The sequence below is a fragment of the Centruroides sculpturatus genome, unplaced genomic scaffold (genome assembly GCF_000671375.1).
Source record: "Centruroides sculpturatus isolate CEXI.00-Female unplaced genomic scaffold, Cexi_2.0 scaffold202, whole genome shotgun sequence".
Taxonomy (NCBI): Eukaryota; Metazoa; Arthropoda; class Arachnida; order Scorpiones; family Buthidae; genus Centruroides; species Centruroides sculpturatus.
The window spans coordinates 706092-717941 of record NW_019384441.1 but is presented as its reverse complement, the minus strand read 5'-3'; the positions used below and the strand labels follow the sequence as shown (position 1 = coordinate 717941).

General features: G+C 32.6%; 1 protein-coding gene across 2 annotated transcripts in view; it reads right to left on the bottom strand.

Annotated features, from left to right (window-relative positions):
* Positions 1-2348: 2348 nt before the first annotated feature.
* LOC111620172 (ras-related protein Rab-33B-like) overlaps positions 2349-11850 on the bottom strand; it is a 37306-nt gene continuing 27804 nt past the window's right edge. The window contains exon 3 of one of the 2 annotated variants that reach the window (XM_023362054.1): positions 2349-4050. In XM_023362054.1, the coding sequence (XP_023217822.1) occupies positions 3577-4050 (474 nt within the window). In that variant the 3' untranslated portion in view covers positions 2349-3576. The remainder of the gene's footprint in view (positions 4051-11850) is intronic. The other variant, XR_002755868.1, reaches the window with a different exon arrangement.

Here is an 11850-nt window from a genome sequence, read left to right as displayed (position 1 = left end):
AAAAACTATTTTACATTTTATAGTGTTTTTTTTTTTAATAGTAAATAGTTAAAAAGGGGGAAATCATATCAAAGACTAGTTTAATTCTTTTATTTTATTAAAGTAAGTAATTTTGCAAAAGAAAATATAACAAGTACAGGTAACCCCCGTATAACACGGCACTTCTATAGCACGGATTCACTCTAACACGATTCGATAATTGGGAACATCCCCCGTATAACACGGTGCTTTTACAGCACGGGTTCACTCCAACACGGTTCGGGAATTGGGTAAAACCCTCGTACAACATAAAATGTAATAAAGGGTGCGTTCAACATCGTTTTATACCTCCGCGTAACTCCGCGCGAGCATTCTAATTGTTTTCGTGGCTACTTTAAATGCTCTTTCAACAAATACTCCATTTAATGGTTAAATTATAAAATTGGGATCCTTCTTTTGCCTCTAAAAGCTCATTTTAGAATTATAGATTGCTCCACACGATACTATCGATAGTGCGGGCGCCGTCATCTTTCTTTCACCGTCGTTCCTAAATGCCTACAAACAGCAGCGCACTCCCGTTGCGGAGCGACCGCTATTAACGAACGCACCCACAAACTGTTACCAGTTGATAATGCTCATGTTGAGATCATTATATAAAATGAATAATCCTCTGATAAAATATTTACTTAAATAATAAATAAGTATTTTACCTGTGAAAAAAATGAATAATAAATCCGATTTAAATAAGGATTTAAGAACATGTTTTTTATTTTTTGGAAGCTAACCCCCTTTTTCGCACTAGTTCTTTGTTTCGTATAACACGGATTTGCATAACACTGCAATTTTTTGGAACGTAACTCCCATGTTATACGGGGGTTACCTGTATTTAATTCGATGTTGATCTATTGTTTACTTGTTTACTGCGTCACACATGTACTTTAACTGGCAGGAGTCGTTTTCAGGAGTCGCAGTGAACGACACGTGCTGTAAAAACATGTAATTAAATGAGCACGTGTAATTAATTACAGCGGATTATAAAATAAATAGTCCCTTCGTGGGATGGCTTCCAGTCAATGCAGGGCCATCCGACCTCCTGTAGACGTTCATATTTTTTTTATCTTCACTCTACTGACTGTTGTATAACAAACCTTCTTTTTAATTATAATAAAATATTAACGAGACAAAAAGTGTTAACGAACAGATTTCGGAGGTCATATGACCTTACTTTAAACCGACACTGTACTTATTTGTTTTTATGCTATACGTCCCATTAGCAGGACCGGATTAACCCACTTTGGGGCCCTAGACATTTTGAAGAAGAAAATTTCAATTAATAAATTTTGTTACTATTATTTCTATTAAATCGCATACGGACACTGCAGCTGCTTAATAAAAAATAAAAGTAAAATTATTTAACAATATTTCACAGGATTCAAGAATACATATAGTTAATATTATTCTTATCGCTATAAAAATAATTCTAAATTATTGGGAGTTTTCTTTTACTTTCAATAAAAAGAAACATAAGAATACGAGGGTTGTTCAAAAAGTTCCCGAACTTTATTTATTACAAAAAAAAAATACTTCACGTACAATTTATTTGTTAGGGTCCCCTTCAAAGTAGTCTCCTCCGCAACATATACACTTATTTCAACGGTGTTTCCACTTTTTGAAACATCTTGGAACGCTTCTTCCGGAATGCTCATAAGCTTCTCCGTTTTTTTTTTCTATCTCTTCTCGTGTTTTTTTTTCTATCTCTGGAATGGTGGCAAATCTTTTTTCTTTGAGCGTATTTTTTAGTTTGTTGGAGAACAGGAAAAAGTCGCATGGGGCCAGGTCAGGTGAGTAGGGTGGGTGGGGAAGCACAGCGGTCTTGTTTTTGCCAAAAGCTCGTGTTCTGAGGGACAAATGAGCCGGTGCGTTGTCGTGGTGANAAATAAATATATTGAAAAATATAAAAACAATAAAAAATTATACTTCAGATGTTAATTTAGTATCAAAAACGTAAAATATTTGAGTAGCCCAAGACATAGCCAAAGATTGAAGCGCCACAGCACTGGCGAAAATTTAAATTTGCCGACTGGAATTCTTTCGAATGATTGACTTCCGGAAAATCGACGCTCTACTGTATATATGACTGAATATAGACTAACGTGATGTTTTACGACATCCTTCCCAATCACAGGAACACAATATTAACTTAGGTTATTAAGCAGAGTCGACCTTTCCTTTGAGGCTCTTTTCTGCTTGCGAAAATGTAAACGATACGAACATTTATTCGTATCGTTACTCGCTAATCCAATACATCGAGTAATCTCATACTCCACGATATTTCCGATTCTTAAATTTCGTTTAAATTATATTAAAGTACGACAGTAGAATCTTCTTTGGTTGGGCGATCTGCCTATAGGGGGATGCCTTCCGGGAGGTCTTTTTAACCCCTTAAATTAACACCTTCAGAAAGGATATTAGATTGGAAAACAAGCAACTAATGGAAAAGCGCAACAATGTAATTTTTGGTTTATTGCAGTGACAAAGCCCCACTTGATCTTACCACAGCCCCAAGATTGTGTGAAATACCTTTACTCTAGGACTAGAGAACCACTCAGCAAATACATGAGGTACATTCCAAAATCTTCCACCAAGTTGAGGAAGCATCAATACAGCACATAAAGAGAAAAGCACCACAGTTCTGACTATTGTGACAACTGTTAGTGAAAATATATTTCAAAGTCATTAAACTCTTAAAAACCACCTCAGAAAAATACACAAAAAAACTCTAGATAAAATAACAATATACAACCTTACATATTTATTGTTTCATTAATGTAATTTTCTTTCTAACTTGGCAAAATCAAAAAATTTATTTGAAAGTTAAAGTACATTTTAAATATATTTCACTAATTATAAATGATTATGTAATGGAACAATAGTTGTTTTAATTCCAATATATGAAAATGTAGAAGTGTTCACAATAATAACAATTCACTTCACAAGGAGAGTTAAAGTGAATGAATATCAAAACAATTTCATTTCATGGAATAGATTTAATGAGAATGTTTCTTTTCTGAAATTGATATGCCAAAAATGAACTCAAAAGTGGATTTGAAGTTCAATTACTTATGATTTTGAATTACTGAGTATCACTCAATCATTCAGTAATAATCAAATAATGATTTGACAGAGATTTGATAAAATAATTTTAACAAAAACTTATATATTACTATTATGCATGTGATAATAAACAGGCATGATTTATTTACTTTATTTACACATTTATTTATTATATATTAATTCAAAAATTGAATATAACTGTAAAATTGAGCTAAAGGCACATTGGAAAGACGCATTCATAGAAAATGATTTTACCAAAATACAGTAATTTTTCACCATCATCAGAAGTACTTTCTACAAATGAATTTCTCTGTCATGTCATAAAAAAATAATACTGCTTTTCATTTCTACAATAATATTGTGGCTGGCATAGATTGACAAAATTTTTCCATCCCTGCTGTTTCCCTAATTGTAAATGTAATACTGTGTTAGTTTAAATGAATTATGTGTTAATGTAACTTTCGAATATCACAGTTCATTGCATTAACAATTACTACAAAAAGAATCAGATATAATTTGATCTCTGATTAGAGATGTATGAGCCTGAGTTCTTCGTTTAATTATAATTGGACGTGGCACATTTTTGACGACAATGTGTTCAGAAGTATCCAATTTTTTTGCTAAGTCAAGCATAAGCGTATTTATAGTATTTGATTCAATTTCATTTTTTGCAGAAGTTTCATATAAATCCATCTTTTGTTTATTTGCATAATTTTTTGCCATTTCTGTAGAAATTACAATATTGTCAACACAATCGGATTTATTCCCAATTAAAATCCAATGAACTCTATCATTTTCTTGATAATTCCTGCATTCTTCAATCCACTTATTAATATTATCAAAAGAATTTTTGTCTGTCATGTCATAAACAAATAATACTGCTTTTGCATTTCTATAATAATGTTGTGGCATAGCTTGACGAAATTGTTCCATTCCTGCTGTATCCCATAATTGTAACTGTAATAAATAATAGTATAATAATTAAAATTATTATTATAAAATACTTATTTTATACATGGGCCTTACTGAAAGTTTCTGGATATCAGAAAAGTACAAACATGTAGTGTTGCAGTTTGCTGAATTTAATAATTTTTGTTTAGTAGGTATGCCAATAAATGTCATGCTCTTGCAATCTCCTGCCATTCTGAAATGGAGTGAAATATATTTGACATTCTGTTGAATATTTGCAATGGAGATGACTTGGAAGCATTTTCAAGCAATGTTTTACAGTTTTAAATGGGGTTTAACTCAGGTCAATTTTTCTAATGTTTGCAGCAAGAATCATTTCTCAAACTCTGCTTCATTCCACATGAGGTGAAAACAAAATGGAAATTGACAGACTAGGTCATATTGCAACTATGTTCATAGAGGATTGAAAGACTGTCACTGTTAAAGTTATGTTACCATTTATTTATTTAAGTCTTTCAGGTAATCCAGTAGAAACAGGTAGAGACCAGACTTAAGGCTTCCTGCTTTATCACAACAATGACAAGGAAATGGCTTTACTGGCTAAATTAATTAAATATTTAACTAGTGAACTATCTACCCACAAGTCATGTGGTATCTGGTGACTAATTTCTATTCTGAAAAGTCAAAAAACTGCTTTAGGGACAGCATTTCCAGAATGCAGAAGAGATAGCTTTTATATTCTGTACAGAAAGCATGTTGAAAGAATCTCACAAATTTAGTGGGGTGATTACTTGTATAGTTGGTTCGGGAAGGTGAAAAATGCTATGTAAAATATAGTAGGGAGTACTTTAAGACACGATATAATTTGCATATGCTTATGAATAGTTAGCACCTGTGATGCAGCCACACTACAGTATTGAAAAAGTTACATATGGTTGCAAGACATTTATTAGGATCAAAGTATATATTAATGTATAAAAATTAATTCTATTATGAAACTGTGTATTAATAATTAAATAATAATTGTGATTTGAGATATATGTAAGGAGAGATTTGAAAGAGAGATGGAAGTTGAATAACAAAAACTTCTCTGGACAGAAAGAAGTGGAGAGAATTTTCAAAAAAGAAAACAAAACACTGGAGGTCTATAATTGCCATTCAGGAAAAACAGAAGTCCTCTCACCATTTTGAAACACTACCTATTAGAAAATAATCACATCTCAGTAGGATTTAAATACTAGAGGAAAGTGGATAAAAGTTATTTGAATTTTCAGATCCTACTGTTAATCTAACTCTTCTCAATTTGTGTCTGAAACATCATCTGTGGACTGCAAAGAACTTTGGTAGTTATGCTCAGAGGTATCTTGATTCTCTGGCTCCTGAATCTTACTCTTTCTCTCAACTCATAATACAATCATGATCACAAAAATTGTGCTTATCTATAAACTTGAGATGTAAATTATTATAAGTAAATTAATCTATATTTTAATATGAAAGTAAGTTAGGCTCTTTTCCTAGGAAAATGTGAAACCTCCATTTCCATGAATCAAGTTTATTAATTCTCAACAACAAAAGAAATTGACTGGTGTAATCAAATTGGATATCTCAACTCAGCATAGAGACCCACACATATCTAGAAACTTTCAGAGTTGTCCACATATAAGCATAAATTTTTATTTAAACCATATTCTTATGTATGTATAATTATAGAAAAAATAAATGGTATAATAATCCATTGTATAAATGAAAATATAAAACTTATTTGCACAAGATATACCGTAAAAATTAAAAACATTTAATAAATTAATTAATTATAATGATACAAATAAGATGCTTTTTAGCAGTCATAAATCTATTATACTAATCAGTTTGGATAAAATTGAATATTCTGATTCACATAAATGAATCTGATATTTATATCTTATTAATGAAGCTCACAAAATTTTAAATTGGAACTAAATGAGATTTCCTCAAAAAAAAAAAATATCTTTATTCTTTAACACTAAAATTGCTGTCTAGAATAATTACATAGTTGTAAACCATCAGCGTTCGGCATGGACTATCAGTGTTTTGTATGCTCCGTCAATGAACAGGCTGCTTTTCCCTTTTTAAAGAATTTGATATCATCACACAAACACTTCATTTAACGAGTCTAACACCAATATATATGCTGAACACATTGTATTTTATTACAAACAACTGAAGCAAACCAGAACGACATTCTCAGACTCCTTCAATTGGGAAAGAACTAGGATTGATATTTTTTATATGTACAGTATGTTGGTATATGTATGAGAATTTTAGTTCAAATGTGATCTGATCATGCCTTGTTGGTGGTTAAATCAATTATGGCCACCTCATCAGTGGAAGAAAACAAGTTACTTTTACAGTTATAATCTGTAACAAATTATTGAGAAGCATTACAGTTTCTCCACCCAAAAAGAAGAAACATCTGATTCATCACTTAAGAATATATAGGCTGTATGGTATGAACTTTCTCAAGAAGAGAAACTAGATGGTCGTTTGAGATTTGTGGGATTTTACAAAGATTACAAAGATTTGTAATCTTTGTAAAATCTCACAAATCCCATAGATGACAAAAGGAAAAGATATTCAATATGGTAAGAAAAAAAACAGATAGGAAATAAATAACCAGAAAAATTATTGCCCTAAATAATTGCAGTGAAAGTCAACAAACTGATTGAGAGCAACTGTCATGAATACATTGTACTGTAACAAAAGAAATTATTAACAAAGCAAAACATCACATAAAGGTATATAATATAGCAGGAGGCACTCATGCGATTGCAAGATTCATAACATATCAAGATGGAACACATCATAAATCTAGGTGTAGATTTATGATGCATTCCCATAAAATATTTGACTTTTAAATTGTAACGTTAAAGAGTATAAAACTATATTGCCAAACTCTTAATACAAGCATTGTGCAATATCAATGTTAATAAAGAATTTTTTTCACTTGTCATGCTGTCAGAATTTTTATTCAATAACAGCATTTTTCTACCAATGTACCCCATTCTAAAGGTTTGCAAGTATGTAATATCATCAATTCCTGCCAAGCTCATGTCAAATTGGTTCTTAGATTAAATACATTGTAGACAAACATATAAGGTAAATAGAGTGGTCTATTTTAGTCAATCAAGATCAACATTTCTTTATCACAAACTTTATGGTGTTAAAAAGCTATAGCATTAATTTTTGCATTAGTTCATTATTTGAAAAGAAAGAATGATTCCTCCAAATAATAGTTTATTAATTTAATTTAATGATTTTTAAGCATTTTTCTTCATTTTTTCCAATAAACTTCACAGGTCCATAAATGCATGTTTGTACTGTGTGCAACTGTGTAAAGCTTCACACACTCATAACTTCTGACAAATGCATTGTTTGAAAAAATATTTTAGATAAAAGTTTGTTTGTTTTTGATGTAGAATCATAATATGCAATAAAAAAATGGGTTTCCATTTAAGAAAATAAAGTTGATCCTGTTTTCACCATTTGTGATGAAACCGATAGCTCCATCTTGTGGCTTACCCAAAGTCAGGCATTTTTGGTTCAATAATTTTTTAAGTTGTGTATTTTTTAAGTTATTTCAGTGGACTGATTAAAAATGGACCAACGTGTATATTCACACTAAACCTTTACAGAAATTTAATTTATACAGTCGACCACCCTATAACACTGTTGATAATTCCGTTTTATACGAATTCCATGTTGTACGAGTCACTTAGATTTTACAAATACGTGAGCCGTTCACAGCCCGGCACNAAAAAAAATACTTCACGTACAATTTATTTGTTAGGGTCCCCTTCAAAGTAGTCTCCTCCGCAACATATACACTTATTTCAACGGTGTTTCCACTTTTTGAAACATCTTGGAACGCTTCTTCCGGAATGCTCATAAGCTTCTCCGTTTTTTTTTCTATCTCTTCTCGTGTTTTTTTTTCTATCTCTGGAATGGTGGCAAATCTTTTTTCTTTGAGCGTATTTTTTAGTTTGTTGGAGAACAGGAAAAAGTCGCATGGGGCCAGGTCAGGTGAGTAGGGTGGGTGGGGAAGCACAGCAGTCTTGTTTTTTCCAAAAGCTCGTGTTCTGAGGGACAAATGAGCCGGTGCGTTGTCGTGGTGAAAAAAACCACTCGCCGCTCCTCCAAAGTTCGGGCCGTTTTCGCCTGATTTTGTCTCTTAGGCATTTCATAACACCAGGTAGTACTCCGTGTTGACTGTCTGGCCTGTAAGTAGGTATTCGTGGTGTACAACTTCCTTTGCATTGAAAAAACAGTCAACATCATCTTAACATTTGAGCGAACTTGTCGAGCTGTTTTGGGGCGGGGGCTGTTTCACCCACCCGTGGAAAGTTTCAGTGAAGGATTTTCCGAGTTTCACACAGAATTTCACAGAACAACGCTGTTCTTTCAAACAGCGTTGTTCTGTGAAATTCTGAGATTTTCGCCGAACCCCACAAACACCACTTCATATAAACGGCCGTAGCTAATCACCAAAACAAGATATCAACAAATGGGTTGAAGGAGGTTACTCGGGGGGTTTCCGCGGACACAACTCCCCCAAGCGGATTAAAAAATAACTGGAGGCGCGCTATTCAAAAAGTTCGGGAACTTTTTGAACAACCCACGTACATTTTCTTTAGATTTTAGAATTCACAATAACCATATAAAAAGAAATATATTTTTGTTTATTTGTTTATTATATACTGTTATCCAACAGAAAAGTAAACTATCTTATTTACAAATCTTTTCAAAATAAACAGTTTGACCGGGCCCTTCTAAAAACCGGGCCCTAGACATTTGTCTCATTTGTCTATGCGATGATCTGGCCCTGTGTCTAGGCACGTAAAAAGAAAGTTTAGGAAACGTTTGTTCGATATTTTACTTCAATAAAAATCTTTTACGTTGTGTAGACGGTAGACTCATGTACAGTACCGTGGAATGTATAGGCTAATCGAATTCTGCACGGAAAATAGTAGTGAAAATAAATTAAAAAATCGTGATACATAAAAATACAACAAAATAACAGCTTCATCACAAATGTTATAAATCGAAAAATGGCAGTCTGGCTATTAGTGTAAACTGATTAATGTCAGAGATGGCTTTACAACATACTACTATGCAACATTTGTGATAAAACTGTTTTTAGTGATGAATTCTAGTTTGCGGATATTGAAATGGATTTATTTTTTAATTTCACGTGCAAAATTTCATTACTGTTGCATGTCAGTGTTATTTTTACGTTCTCGCCGGCTGTTTTATATAACGGAGGGAAAGTATGGCGATTCATCAAAAATGATCCTCAACATTTTTACATTTATGAACTACGGTACCTCGATAAATGAAAATTTTGGGGGGTTTTCTGATTATGTATGTGCGGTTTTTTTTGGTAGAGGTGGTCACGTGTCATATCTCGAGTAGGGTCGGACTTGATGAACATTTTACTCGTTATCAGCATTTACAACTTTTAATAGAGCTCACCTCTATCCTGAAAATTAAGCTTTTCCATTTTATAATTTAATTAATTACATAAAAGTTTTTAAATTAATTATTATCCGTGTTTGGCGCCATCTGTTTTAACAGATTTTAAATGTTGCTGGAAAAATTACCTGAATGCTTTTTTGTAACTGAGTGTATATATTCTTTAAAGTTTCCTTTATAGTCTGTCTATGGAAAGAATCGACTTGAGAGCAACGTCACGCGTGATGTCGTATCTGTTAAATCAATCAGCACATTCCGTAATGTGCCAGGACTTTCCACTTAGTATGTCTGGCAATATGCGGCCGGATGGCAGAGCGGTCAAGATGGCAGCCTACCGCTCTGGGGAACCGGGGTTCGAATCCGAACGGGTCGAAAAATCCCCAGGAATTTTTCGGGAGTGGTCCGTTCGGATATGTCGGGTCCCGTCCCTCACCACCTGGCAGCCCCATTGTGGGCCTGGCCGAACCCATAATGGGCTTGCAAAAAGAGGCCCTCTTAATGCCCACAGGGCGGAAAGAGTGGGAAAAAAATGTCTGGCAATATGTGAATTTTATTTCATTTTCTCTCACTAGATGACAGAACGACTTTTCCATTGTGTTAATTTTTTTTTAACATTCATTAACTTTTAGACATCCTATTGTCCCCTTGTTATAGCTTGTGGATAAGAGGCATTGATGCTATGAAAATTTGGTGATTTTCAGTCGCTATTAAAGAAGCGGAAAAAAGCTTCCTTGGTAGCGACTTAAATCGACAAATCTTGTGAAGTAACGACTCGAACGAAATTTTGTTAATAAAATGGCGTGTTGTGACAGAGGCCAAATTTTAAAGTTCTTAGAACAGGATATTTCAGAGGTCAAAGATTATCGTCTACCCAACATGCGAAATACGGCGAAGTTGTTCTTGCCAAATTTTTTAAAATACGTATCTTTTTTCCCTACTTTTCTTGAAAAATTGACCCAGCGTATCTTAATGTATTATACCCTGCACAGAAATTATTCTTAAGAAACAATTAATAACGACAGTACATCGAATTTTGTATTCCCATTATAAGTCTATGTAAAAAAATTCCATTTAACTTCTATTATTATTATTTTGTTAAATACAGGAGTATTTTAAAATACATTAAAAGTAGCATGTGTAAAATACCCTTACCATGTCTACCATTTTTATGTAAGTTAATGTTTTTATTCGCAGTGTGTAGCTTTTATTATAAGCTCAGAATTTCTACAACTAAATTAAAGAACACTTAAAACTCATTAAATGCTACTGTTATACAACTTTTACTCCACCCCATCCTACCCAATTAAGTACAATTGAATAATTTTTTAGTTAACAATTAAACAAACAGTTTGTTTATATTCTTTAGATTTTGATTTAAAAACTAATTTTCATATTCACTAAATATTTGCAAATTTTAGTCTAATCTGGAATTTAAAATATTTAATAGTAAACTATAGCTTTCTATGCAGCAGGATGTATTTTTTGTAATCTTTTATGAAGTACTTATAAATATAAGTCTATGAGTTTCTTGTTGATCATATTAATTCTTTAAAAAATAAATGAAATACTACACAAAAAAGTAAAGTATATTTTGTTGGTTTGTAAAAACTTTTTATTACAAAATTTGACTTCAATTTTCTTTTTTGTAGAAATGTTTGAGGCCCCTTGAAAGTCGAGGACCTAAGCAACAGCTTACATAGCTTACTTGTAAATCCGGTCTTGATGGGACAATGTCAAAGCTGATGTTGTTTTTTAACACAAAGGGCACAAATATGTATAGAACGATCGCGCTCATTTGTTTCAATACCACATAATGACGTGTCCCGCTAGCAATTCTTTCTATAAAATTTTTCGATAAACAGCTACAAGCAGCATATTTCATTATATCGGACAGTAATATATGATTAATTTTGCATTACTGGTTACAAGCTACCCAGATAAAGTGGCCATTTTTTAAAAATGCTGCACCTCTACAGTTCATGAAAAACACGAATTGTGCATTCGTCTGTTTCGTTAATTTCGAGAAGAAAGATATAGATAAAAGGCTTTTATCTATCTAACTTTCTTCTTGAGATTTTATATATATACAGTAGAGCGTCGATTTTCCGAATCAATTGGGAACTGGGGGTTGTCCGGATAACTGATATTTCGGATAACTGATTTACGTACGAAAAAATAGTTTAACGTATCCGATGTCGAAATTTTTCTCCGTTGCGTGTCGCTTCGCGTTGAATCTTCGTCGATGTTAAGCCTAACAAAGACTATTGTATCGTTAAAAATTATTTTTTTTATTTTGTACAAACAAAATAAATATATTAAAAAATATAAAAAAATAAAAAA